This window comes from Malurus melanocephalus, unplaced genomic scaffold, assembly GCF_030028575.1.
Source record: "Malurus melanocephalus ecotype Western Australia unplaced genomic scaffold, MMel_1.1 scaffold_459, whole genome shotgun sequence".
Classification (NCBI taxonomy): Eukaryota; Metazoa; Chordata; class Aves; order Passeriformes; family Maluridae; genus Malurus; species Malurus melanocephalus.
In genome coordinates, this window is record NW_026623691.1 from 477,070 (window position 1) to 490,512 (window position 13,443).

The following is a 13,443-nucleotide window of genomic DNA, read 5'->3' on the forward strand; positions in this document are numbered from 1 at the left end:
GGGGAGTGCGGGACATCCCAACCACGGGGATTGCGGGACATCCCAACCATGGGGAGTGCAGATCATCCCAACCATGGGGAGTGTGGGACATCCCAACCACGAGGAGTGTGGGACATCCCAACCACAGGGAGTGCGGGATGTAAAATGTAAAAGACCTCAAAACCAGTCTGTGACTTGCTAGGGTTATAAAAACAACTTTGCTGCCATTAAATTGGAAGATCTTTTATGAGTTGGATAATAAGACAGACAAAGAGATGCTTCCCTGATTTTCAGGTGCCTTTTTTCCACCAAAGTGCCCTCAGTTCCCAGCTGCTCTCCAGGCTGTTCCTCACCTATGGTGTCACTTTCAAGTCCCATCTGCTCCTGCTGCCCTTGGTGGCAAATGCAATCTCCAGCAATCTCAGTGCTTGGGCCTGAAGCCCAGGCGTGTTGACACATGAATTGTGACTSCAGGGTGTGAACAGTCCTCTTTACTTTTACAAGTGGCTCGTAGTGGATGTTTTTTKAGCTGTCACTTCAGTCTCCTGCCATCACCTTCATCCCATTGCCCTCAGACAGATTTCTCCCGCTGTCCTCCCTGCATCATTCTCAGCTGCCATCTCTTTTCCCTGTCTTCACTGCCAAAGGCATTCCTGGTTTCCTTTGGGACTCCATTCCCATGATGAAAGCACACACAACTGCATTTCTCAGCAGCTTCTCAAGACGTGCAGTTATTTGGTGGTGCTTAGGGGTGGTTGGTGCTGTAGGGGCCTTTTTCACAGGACACACAGGATTCCTGATCCCAGTGCCATTCAGGTGTGCACACTTCCCATTCACGATGCTTTCTAGGTGCTGTACACAGCCCTGACACTCTGGACTGGGCTCCTCACCAAGATTTGTTAAGGAGATGGGGACACAAGTTTTCCTGGCACTCCTTGACTTGAAGCCCATTCATGATGTTTGAGGATTTTCAGTTCTCTCCTGGAACGAGTGTAATGGGCTTGACAATGCTTTTGGCAGCCTGGTTTTTCCTTAAAGTTCAGCACATCCCTCTGGGGGCCAATCTTGAGCTGGCAGAAGCTGGCAGAAGCTGGCTTCAGAAGACCTAACAGGTCTTTTCCATCTTCAAAGCCTGCCAGTCTGCACTTCATTATATTTTATATGGCTCAGCTATTGCTCATTTAGGCATCTGTTCCAGGATTTATCCTTCTCAGCTTTTCCTGTGGTCCAGTTTTGATCTGACAGACAATGCCTTAAGGCTCATCCTTGCTTCTGCCCAGTAGGGTGAGAAATAGGTAGAGACAGTTTGCATTGGGACCCACTGTTGCACTAGGAAAAGGGTTTTAACAGCTAACAGGGCAGCAAGAAGCCCCTGTTATGTGGATTTCCTGGAGTTATGTCACCCCTGCAGTCCTAGGTGCTGCAAGTGGAAAAATGATCACTGACAGGCACCTCAGTTACCCAACAGAATTTCTTTTTCCAAGGGCTTCATATTGATTTCTATTAATTCTCACACCACTGAAAAATATTAGTTTATGAATACTTTGTAAAGCCYTCTTTGTAAACACTTGTGCTGACAAAAACAGGTGTCTGAGCAATCTGACAAAGTTACAGCCATGACCAGCAAGACAATGGGGTCTAAGGATTGTGATAGAAAATTTTACTGTGCTCTTTTATTCAAAAATAAAAGTTGAAARGAGAGAAGAACTGTGAGAAATCCTTCCTGTTTGATTCTGGAATATRATTTAGTGGGATAAGGAGAACTGGCCAAGGCAATACTCACCCACCCCTTCCCAAAGTGCCGAGTTCCCGTTTGCCAGGGCAGATTTGGCAAGGGCAGGACAAAACCAGATGTCATGGTTGGTCAGAAGTGGCCTTTCTGTCCCTGCTGTGATCTGCCACTCCTGCAAGGGAACAGACTGCCCTGGGCTYCAGCCAAGGCCTTGGAGGAGCTTGTGGGCACAGTGTGTGTTCCTTCTCTCAGGAAGCACAGTTAAACATGGAAAGCTGCAGTGAATCAGCTCTGGGAGCTGCCCTGGCTTTCAGCTGCTTCCTGTCCCCAGAGYTCCTCTGGGATAAATACCCAGCCCAGCCTGTTTCTGGGATTTCTGGGCAGAGCAGAAGTGCTGGGATTTAGCRAGCACCACTGGGAAATGGGATTCAGATGTGTAGAGTGTGGGTTGTTGTGGCATTACCATCTTGATTTTCCCCTTGTGTTTGCCCTTGATACTCATGGATGAGGGYTTGGTGCTTTGAGGAGACAGTGATCTTCACCAGCAATGGAACAGGAAGATGAAATGCTTTTCAGGTTTTAATTTGTGAGTTGGCKTGATTAGGGCTAATTAGTGAGAAGGCAAGTGCCCGGGGAGCAGCAGAGGAACCCCGACAGCCTGGCAGGGCCCTGGAGGGGCTGCTGGATGCTCCCTGCTGCTCCCAGGGAGCCTGTTCTTCCCCAGGGTCTCTGCAGGGCACACCTCCAGCAGGGCAGGATTTTTAAAGCTCCTTAGCTTTTACAGAAGCTGTGCTGGAGTTGAGGTGGAAACTGCAGAAAGCAGTTTGGCATTTCCCTCCCATTTCCAAAGGGAAATGACCTGTCCTGCCAGGTCAGATGGGGCTGACAGCATGGGATTCGTTGGGCTCCTGATCCCCTTCCACCCACAGCCCGGACTTACCTGGCTCCATCTCCTTCTCCATTCCCTCAGTGAAATGCTGAGAACTGCACACCTCAGATTTTGGGGGATCTGCTGCTGAAATGCCCACATAAACCCCTGTGGGGATGTTCTGTCAGTCCCACAAAGGCAACAGTGAGGGAAAGGCTCAGAATATTCACAGGGCTTTAATATTTCCTATTCTCCAGGTGTTAATCTTCTATGTTTGTATGGTTTGAAAATCCATGAGTGAATTTTCTGCTGAATACTTGTTTAATTATTTGGTTTTTTAGGAGGTCTCATTTCCCCTATTTTTTTTTCCTCTATGTGTTTTCACTCATTATTGGCTGTTGGAAGTGGGGAGCCCCAACCACTCGGTGCTGGGATGGAGGGAAGTCTGCATGATGGGAAGGAAGTGACAATTGGCTCATTCTGGGTGACACAGTTTCACTTCATGGTTTTATTTTCTTCCATCTGGTTTGATTTCACATCCATGTCTTGACAATCACCCTCCTCACACAGGGAGCTGAGGGAATTTCAAAACATATCCTGTCATCTGCAATTTCAACAGAAACAACAAGCTAAAATTATTTTGAGCAATAAATACGTTAATAAGGTGCAAYGAAGAAATACATTAGGCAAGAGAGAAAGACAAAACGTAGTATTAAGCTGGTGAGTGACAGATTTTTTTAGTCCATCTCTGACTTTTAAGGTTGCYATTAGCAGTGTCTGCCTTTCCCTTTTCAGCTCTTAATTTATTTGGTAGTTGTTTTTCTCATAGTTATTTCTAACTKTCCTGTGTTACATGTCTATAGCACCTGTAGGACTTACCAACTCTTGGACTGTAATTCAGAATAATTCCTGCAGCGCTGATAAGGTTGAGAAGCTGACATGGAATCCTTGAGGTGAGGGATAAATGTGTCTCTGTATCACTATACACAGAGCAGAGCAGCTGCCAGGAGTCCAGACAGCCCTTTGGAAGGGTTTCTGAGGCCTCATGCCACAAACAGGGTGGCCTTTCTTCTCTGCAGAGGGAGCTGGAGGGAAGGATTTCCTTGTTGCCTGTTTCTGATGGATGTGGAGGGAGCAATTAAAGGAGAAACTGAGGAGGAAATYGCTTTTTGTGACTTGAAAGAAAACTGTCCCTGTGCACTGGGATGAAAGTGAGGCCTTCTGGAGGTTTGAGCGGCAGTTTGGGGTGGGGAAAAGTGCAAATGGAGACAGTATTTAGGCCTTCATTGTGTCTTGGCTCCTCTCAGGATTAATTAAATCCCTTTCTGGCTGATCACAGAGCTCCTGTGATCCCTTTGAGTGGCTGAGGCTGGGCTGGTCCTTCACCAGACACATGAGGTCCACATAGACTTTTCCAACTGATGTGTAAACTTCCATAGGAATATTAATGTTACAACAGACAAAGCCGTTTCACTGGAAATATCTTTAATGAGGCTTGTGGGGCGTTAAAAAACTAATTAAAGTTTTTAGGATGCTATTTAGAAAATTTTGGTATAATTTAGGAAATTTTGCTTGAAATAAGACTATTTCTCCTCTTTCCAGGATGTTTTTGCTCTATAGCATGTGTTCTTGCAGTCAGTGTGGCTTTAGCCATGCCAGCCAGCCAGCCTGGTTTCCTACTCTGTGGGGAGGATTTTTAGTCTGTCAGAGTGACATTCATCTTGAAACACCGAGATGATGAATCTGCTAAACTCATAATTGCCATTGCATCCTTCCTCCCTCTCTCACCTCAAGCTGATGATCTTTTTCTTACATATCAYGAGCATGGGGTTGTGCAGGGCAGCCACTTCCCCGAGCCCCCCAGCCCAGCCTTTTCAGGAGCTGTGAAGCCTCATTTGTGCAGAGCAAGGTGATGCTTMGGCTGCAGCTGCAAAGCTCAGCAGCAGAGAAATCAGACTCRTGGAAGGGTTTGGGTGGGAAGGAGCCCCCTGCCATGGGCAGAGACACCTTCCACTGTTCCAGSCTKCTCCAARMCCCMMTGTCCARCCTGGCCTTGGACACTGCCAGGGATCCAGGGGCAGCCACAGCTTCTSTGGGYACCCTGTGCCAGGGCYTCYCCACCCTCCCAGGGAACAATTCCTKCCCAATATCCCATCCATCCCYRCSCTCTGTCTATGTGAAGTCATTCCTTGTGTCCTGTCCCTCTATCCYGTGTCTCCAGTCCCTCTCCAGCTCTCTTGGAGCTCCTRTAGGTGCTGAAAGGCCACAATAAAGTCACTSCAGGGCCTTCCCTACTCCAAATTCCCCCTTGCTCCAGGAATGTAGTAGCTRATTTGGAAAGTACTTGGGAATGGCCAGAGAAATAAGTGATGCTGTGATTCTTTGTGTGTGTTTATGCAGTGTTCATGTTTCAGACTATGAAACCCAGAGCTGCTGGTGCCCTGGGGGAGGCTCCTTGTGCCCTGGCTGGTGCTGCTTTGCCCWCCTTCCTTCAGGCTCTGGGTGCTGATAACCTGGCAGTGAGCCCTGCTCAGGGCTGCTTTGGTGGCTGAGGAGGGAAATGGTGCTGCAGTGGATTTGCCATGAATGCAGCTTGCTCTTGCAGAGCTGGGTCAGTGTGGCACTGAGCTCAGGTGGCTGCTGGTGATGAGCAGTGTGGCACCGAGCTCAGGTGGCTTTTGGTGGTGACAGTGTGGCACTGAGCTCAGGTGCTGGTGGGCAGTGTAGCACTGAGCTCAGGTGGCTTTTGGTGGTGACAGTGTGGCACTGAGCTCAGGTGGCTGCTGGTGATGAGCAGTGTGGCACCGAGCTCAGGTGGCTTTTGGTGGTGAGCAGTGTGGCATTGAGCTCAGGTGCTGGTGGGCAGTGTGGCATTGAGCTCAGGTGCTGGTGAGCAGTGTGGCATTGAGCTCAGGTGCTGGTGGGCAGTGTGGCACTGAGCTCAGGTGGCTTTTGGTGGTGAGCAGTGTGGCACTGAGCTCAGGTGCTGGTGGGCAGTGTGGCATTGAGCTCAGGTGGCTTTTGGTGGTGAGCAGTGTGGCACTGAGCTCCTCTGGCAGCTGCTGCTGATGGTGAGCAGCTTCACACCCTGTGCTCTGTGGGTAATGTGACAGCGCAGCGTTTACAGAAAATCCTCAGAGCTGGCAGCCTGATGCCTCTCRGGCYCAGGGCACTATATGTAATGCACTTGTTCTCAGTTTGGATGCTAACAACCCATGACAGCATTTTAGGAGGATAAAATGTGTGTCCTTTTATTTAGAGGGTCATTTCCAGCAGTGCTGGCTCTGTGTCCCAAGCCCCAGGTACCCTCCCTTTTCCTGAGGTGCTTCCCTCCTCTCCCCACATTCAAAGCATGCTCCRTTTCTCACCTGCCATCCACACTGGCTTGGGACCATTGCTTATTTTCCAGAGACAGAAATTGCCACAGTTTTATTTTGTYGGAGTTGATAGCCATGGCCTTTTTAGCAGCTGTCTGTGGTGTCTTACAAGCAGCAGCTCTTACAATGTGCTAGAGCTCACGTGGGCTTTTAGAAAGGGAAAGCAGTTTGTTGTGGTCATTTATTGCCATTTGAGGGGTGTCCCTGACTATGGTGCTGGCAGGTTGGCAGAGTCCCTCCTTCTGCAGGAATGTCTCTCTTTCCCATTCTCCAGCTCCCTTCACCCCAAATCCTCAGGGGCTGGCAGAGTGGGAGCACTATCTTTGAAGTGCCGGTGCAAGAGCTGGCCTTGTCCTATGTTTAGTTGGTTTGGGCCTGTGCATTTTTTTTTTTTTTTTTTTTTTAAATCAGCTTTTGTTTTAAAATAACTAATTTTAAAAAAGCAAAATCTGTTGGAAATGGATTGTTTTTTAAATTAAAAAGCACATACAGTGGAAGACAGGAGAAAAGCAAGATTCTAAATATATTCCRAAGAAACAGATGCCAAAGTGAGAGGGGGATAACTTGGAAGCATGAGAAAATTGGGAAAATGTAATTTGCATTCCTTAACATGAAATCTATTCTCTTGAGGGCAGCAGTGTCTAGTGGAAATAAGAAGGGGTGGAAGCACCAGCTTTTGAGACTGCGCTTAAAATTCCAAATATTTTTTATCTGCCACCTACTATTTATTTGTAGCATCACAAGAAGGAAGGCCATGCACCAAAACCTGCACTGAGATTTTCTGTGTCCCAGAAAAGGGCTTTATAAAGTGACAACAAGGAGTTAYGAGGTGCTTTGGCACTGCCTTCACCAGAGCCAGCTCTCCATCAAATAGTTAGGAAGCAAGGAAGTAATATTGTGAGATCACCTAAAATCAAATGAGTTTTTACTCATTTATCATATTCCAAAGATTAAGAGTCAGTGACATTCTTCTCCTCAGTGAGAGGCCACCATACTCAACTCCTTGGTCCTTCTCATCTCCTTTCAGTGATTGTTCTCCTGCCTTCTCYACTCTTTGTGCAAAGCCTGTGCATTTGGATGACTTGAAGGGACATTTATGGGCCCTGCTGTCTCATACGAGGGAACTGAAAAGTCACGAGTGTTTTATGTCAGGTTGTGAGTGCCTTATGGTGGGAAGAGACATTTGAAGGAGCTGCAGTACTGAGCCAGGCAGGGCCTGTGAGCCCTGACACAGTCGTTCCCTAAAAAAACAGCCCTCAGTGGCTGCCACATTGCTTTAATATCCATTAGTTACTTGCAGGAAGAATTGCAAGACCGTAAAAATTATATTCCCTGCATGCAGAATCTGGCTGGGATGCTGCAGGAGGCAGATAGAGCCAAGGCAGATTGCTCCCGAGTTTTGGTGGTTAGATGAAGGGCGTGAGGCCAGAGTCAGCATTTCTTTAATGAAAACCCGTGCTCCGTGAGCTCACACTTCTGGACTCTGGTTGAACACTCTTCAGCCTCATGTGAAATGTCAGCCAAAAGGCTGAGGTTCCTCTCCGTGGTGGAGCTCACTTGTTGAAACACTTTATCCACAGTCCATAGAGCCCTGCACTGTCCAGCTGTTAACCCAGCCGTGTTTGCCCCTGATCCACGTCCCTGTGTGCCACTAGTGACAGCTCTTGTTCAGGGGGACACGCACTTTAAACTGGGTGTTGAAATAATCACTTTTTAAACGATCCCTTTGTAAATGTTACAATGGCATGTTCCTTGGCTTGTAATTCAGAAAAATCCTTATGTGAGTGATTGAACCTCCTCCCCAGCAGCCCCAAGGCAGMCATGTGCAGTGCAGACAGATGCACAGTCTGAGCTGGAATGTTCAAATGCAGATTTGGTGTTATTTGGAATTGCTACACATCCACCTTGATGAGTTAAGGTTTAAGATGATAATGTTTTTTAAAAGAGAAATTATCCTCTGCAGGGAAGCTCCTTCCTACAGAAAGTTTTCTGCAGCCCTGAACAAACTGAGCCATGCCATTGAGACATCAGCAAACTGGGGGAGATTATAAAGCCATGGTGCTTCCAGTTGTCCTTCCATCTCCTCAAAGGGAGATTTATAGCAGTTACTCTGTTGCATTCATAGAAGGAATCTGTGGTTAGCAATATCTGTTATGGAAATTGGGCTCTATGCTTGGATATGTGGAGTCTTTAGGTGGGTTTTCTTTTTTTTTTTTTTTTTTAAGTTAACCAGAACAAACAGAATTTTGTTTTAATCTACACACATGAGGGATGCTATGTTCATTAGCAGCTGGAGAAGGTGCCTGGGTGACGTTCAAAATGCAACCTCCTGGATTAAGCCCACAGTACCAGCGTGGGCAGCTGTAAAGCCCCTGCTGGCCCCTTGCTGGAGGACACTTAGTGACCTTGCTGGCTCTCTCTGGGATTGGGGTGAGGTGGAGCACAGGCAGCACTAACCAAGCTGGAGGACACTTAGTGACCTTGCTGGCTCTCTCTGGGATTGGGGTGAGGTAGAGCACAGGCAGCACTAACCAAGCTGCCCTAAGCTGCCTCCTGCCCTACAGCCAGCAGGACACAGGGGTCACTCCTGCCCTACAGCCAGCAGGACACAGGGGTCACTCAGGACAGACACCAGGTGGCTGAGGGGCAGCCCCAGTGGGGGTTTCAGGAGAGGGTAGTGCCCGTTGTCCTTTCCCCTGGTGACACTGGTCCCTGGCACCGCTGGCCTTTGCCACCTGTCCCTGTGCAGCTGTGGCTCTGCTGCCCCATGGCACGGCTCGGGTTCGCACGCCAGTGGGGCTGCCACAGCCCAGCCCTTGTTCCCCTGGCCTTGCTGAGGCTGCCAGGCYGCCACCCTCCTCCAGCCTTTCCTGGGCTGCTCATGGCATGGACAGRGCCCTGGCTGTGCCCTGCTGCAGTCGTGCACGGCAGCTCTTTCCAGCCGGGTACAATTCCCTTTTCTTGAGCCCCRGCCGTGAATGTGCCTCTGTCTCGTGTGCCTCACCAGCAGCTTCTGCACAGCCTGGCACTGGAGGGGTCTGCTTCTTCAAAGCCTTCTCCCTGAGGCAATCTTTTCCTCCTATGGAAAGTGAGAATGAAAGTGCCTAAATTAAGCAATTGTAGCAGCCTTGAAGGACAAAGATTCCTTTCTGCTTGGGGCTGCTTTTGTAGCCAGACTGCCATGATYGTGTTTGTGTCCTGTGTTTACTGGCATAGGAAAGAATGTGTGATTGGGATTTTATGGCACTTRCAGCTCAATGTTTTTCCCATGAGCTATTCCAATGAATCACTCTTGGATTTTTAGCACCTTCTTTCCACTGCASTATGGGTTTGGGGGCAGTCAGAACAGAGGGAGAATACTCCCTTGATCATGGATTTAAAACTTGATGATCTTAGAGGGCAGACCCTTGTCAGCACTGGTGCATCACCATCTCAACAGGTCCAARATCCAGCCCCTTGGATGGTCTGCTGTCCCTTTGGGTTAGGAGGGAGCCCAGCTGTGAAGGAGGAAAACATGTGAGTCATGCTCAGAGGGCTGTGGGAGCTGCAKTTTTCCCTCCCTGCAGCCAAGCCACCACCTCTGGTCATCAAAATATTTTGATTTTTATTTTGGGAGGACAAAAGTTTTCTAATGTGACGCTCCACCATTTTCTCAGGTGGAACTCTCCATTCTTTCATTAAAGCTGTGGTCAGGGRATGTTCTCTTGGCACTGAACAGCCTTACAACCAATACTGATWTTTTAGCACCCTGCTTTGTGACTTGCTATGACAAATGCTAGGGCAGTATTTGGAAAAAAAAATCTAAATCAGGGTCCAAATCAGTGAAAATAGGGTTGGGATTTTGCCTGGCTGATTTTTTCTTGTTTGATCATTGTATGAGGTTGTGGAGAGTTTGTGGGATGTCTTTGGATCTCAGAATTCTGCAGATGAAGAATGGTATCGAGARAGGGGCTCTGAGACAGTGTTTAGTGCCCCTCAGTGTGTGTAACCAAGCTTCGTGCAATCATCGCAGCCAGGGGAAACTCTGAAAGGGCAAATTCTGGCATTTGGGCTCTGAGCAGATCTGAAACCATGCAGTTTTCAGGCAGTCATTTTCAAGCTTCAAGGGTGAAGCCCTGATGAAGTCAATTGCAGGTTTCTGTCGCTTTTGTTGTTGTTAAAGTGCATGCAGGAGACATCTCAGGCATTACTGTGCTGTAAATCCTCCACGTTTCCCATAATTTCTCTAATCCCTGCCCTGCCCTTGGCATTTATGCAAAGCTCCAGTGAAGCTTCTCTCTGGAGCAGTTTGATGAACAAGCCCAGAGRAGTGTTGCTTGAGGCTTGAGGACTTGCTCATGACTCTTCTCCTCACAATTGTTTGGATGGATCAGTACCTTCCGAAGCAGCATAACTCCCTCTGAGAGAATCAGCTTTTTTGTTCTTCAATCCTTTGTTCTCAGAGTGCACAACAGCTCTTCACCTGCTCGAGGCTGCAGTCGTTAACCTCAGGAAGGGGACAAGAAACCTTTGTGGAGGTGTTTTCCCCCCACACAATAATCCTGAAGCTCTGTTTGACAGTGAAGACACGGCCCTTCCACCCCTGAAGGGCTCGGGGATGCTTTGCTCACTCAGCTTTGCCAAGCAGTTGTGCTGCTCCCCGTTTTGAGGCCAAGGAACTCAGTGGTCCAGTGGGTTGTCCTTGTGCTGTTCTCAGGACAAGTTCCCATCTGGCAGGGGCCTTGCAGAATGACCAGATACTCCACAGCTCTGGCTCAGCATTCCTGGGACAGTCAGGGAAAGCAGCACGGTTCTGTCAGAAGCTTTTGTGCTTAACTGGTAGAGCACAGTGCTTTGTCGAGGTCTGTTGTGTTGTACATCCATGAGGAACCATCTTGATCATCATTTTCTTAATAAAACCAAGGAACTGAAAGGTGATTGGGAGTGTTAACTCGGCATTTATCAAGGCACACAATGAGCTGTCTGTTGTTACCTTAAACTGAAGAGACAGAATTCCCAACTTTTGGCCCTGGCACACACTGTCAGAGCCTTCCCATGTGCCACCTTACATGGCTCACAGGTGTAAAGGCATGGGAGGAGCTTTCCTGTGTTAACGTACTTCTAAATCGTAGTGAAAGCCCAAGGTCTCCAGGCATTCAGGCTTAGTAAATTATTTAAAAATTCTACTGCTGGGTGCATGTGGAGTGGGAAAAGGRATCAGAAAAGGATGGTTATTGTTTAAAGGTATAAATGAATTCTTTATGTTACTTTTTTTTTCTCCAGACTTTCTGAAGCAGACCACATATGAAGTGGAGGCATTCTTAGAGGCCATTCAGTTCTTCCGGCAGGAGAAAGGCCACTATGGCATGTGGGAAATGATAGCTGGCAATGAAAAAGAGGTAAAAGAATATATTCCTCATTTGTTTTTTGGCTTTGGATGTGGCAGCTCTGAGGACAATAAAGATTTTAAATTCTCTTGGCAAAAATGGCATCTTAAAAAAGAAAATTTAGTAGATAGAAATACCTGAGATTTTAAGACACTTCTTACTCATATGTAAGTGATAATTCTTTTTTAATAAAAACTTCCGAAAAGAGTCTGGCATAGTAACAGTCACATTTAAACACCAAAAATSGGTGTTCCTCAGTTCTGCAGAAAYGAGATGCTGAGCCYGGGGTCTGGGTCCATACTTGGCCCYCTGGCTATGGAGCACTCATGGTAGCTTGAGGTAATGCCACAATCCCACTGGCATCACTCCACVTGTCTTTAGGGCATGATTTGGACCCTGATTTAGAATTTTTTTTTCCAAACACTGAGCACTCAGCAGCTAATGCTTACTTTAGTGCCAGCTGTTGGGTGTTTTACTTGATGAAATCTGGCTTCCCTTTGGGAAAAATTGAAAAAAACCTGAAGGAGAGAAGTTTGTTTAAAGAAACCAGATAATTGTTTTAGAAGAAGCCTACCTTTGAAATGCTGAAAAAATGTGGAAGCTGGAGGAAATCTATAAACAGTGTCTTTCCCACTGGCATCGTGTCAGGGATTGAAGTTCCCTGCTAACATCTGATAATAAATTCTTGAAGGAGTTACAGGAGGGTTTTTCTCTTCTCCCCTCCTCCCTTCAAGTTATGGAGCTATTATAGTGCTAGCTTCATTTTATGTTTTATTTTTCCTATTACTTGCCAACAACTTACTCATAACCCATATACCTCGAGAGAGCTGTAATCAGAAGACATCCAGCCAGTTCCACCATTATCTTCTTAGCARTAATTCATTCTGTAAGTGTAATGTGTTCTCATGGCCTGCTTGGACCAAACATCATCATTATTTTAGGCAAATATCCAAGCTAAGTGAGTGTTTTGGAGCAAGCAGGCTGCAATTTGTTGCTGTAAAAGTCCCTGTACAATGCCAAGAAATGCATTTGCTGACATAGATTTGTGGTGGCCAAGTCCCTGCAGCATCAGAGCTYTCCTGTCTGCCTGGGACTGCAGCATGGCACCTGAGAGAAGATCCACCAATGCCCCAAAAAGAGTCTGTTCCCAGAGACTTCAGGATTCTTCACAATATAAAATTGTGGAATCCCGAGCTGGAAGGGACCCACAGGATCATCCAGTCCAACCCCTGTCCCTGCACAGACCCCCCACCAATCCCACCCTGTGCATCCCTGGCAGCGCTGTCCAAACGCTCCTGGAGCTCTGGCAGCCTCGGGGCTGGGACCATTCCCTGGGGAGCCTGGGCAGTGCCAGCACCCTCTGGGGAAGAACCTTTCCATGAAATCCAGCCTGATCCTCTCCTGGCACAGCTCCAAGCCTTTCCCTCGCCTCCTAGATGTATTTGATCTGTTGTCACATTTGTTATTGGTGACAGTTTGGACTATTCATGAGATCCTTTTAAAGTGAGCCATTAGTTTAGGACCTGAATTAGAGAATTGCCTGACAGATCCTTGAGCCAGCAGATCTGAATCTGAAGCTCTGCTGTGGCGTTATCTGTAAGTGTCTGAGTTAAATGAAGCTACAATAAAAGTGTATTGCATATTGGAGGTATCTGAGGGTATATTACAGCAGGGAATTGCATGTTGTATTTCTGGAGGGGCTGTTTGTGCCCTGTTTTACACTGCCCTGCAGTCAGAGCCCTTCTTTACTTGTGTTGCTCAAGTTCCTGCTGTTCTCTCGCCTGGTGCTGGTGCATGCCTCGGCTCTCTCTGGAAGCTGTAATACATGAAGTGCAGGCCCAGGAGGCACTGAGACGAATGAAAAAGCCCTGGCATGACAAAAATGGAGACTTGAGGGGTGTTTTTAATTCTGTTTTGGCTCAGCCAGCAGCTGGGTACAGCAGGGATGTGATCCTGGACTGTGCCAGGCTGGTGTTAGTGCAGCTTGCTCAGGTCACAGTGTCTGTAAGTAAAACATGGTGAGGGAGGCCTGGACTCCAAAATCAGATGTATATTAACTCTTGCACATTTTTYGTGCATTTGAGGGGGATGGGCAAGGAAAGATGTAGGCAGAGAGTGTGC

The 13,443-nt window shown here is 47.6% G+C and overlaps 1 protein-coding gene across 1 annotated transcript in view; it reads left to right on the forward strand.

The window, feature by feature from the left end:
• The window catches only part of NIBAN1 (niban apoptosis regulator 1), a 52,751-nt gene that overhangs the window by 29,876 nt on the left and 9,432 nt on the right, over window positions 1-13,443 (forward strand). Inside the window, exon 6 of the mRNA XM_057380546.1 lies at window positions 11,219-11,334. Within this exon, the coding sequence (XP_057236529.1) occupies window positions 11,219-11,334 (116 nt within the window). The remainder of the gene's footprint in view (window positions 1-11,218; window positions 11,335-13,443) is intronic.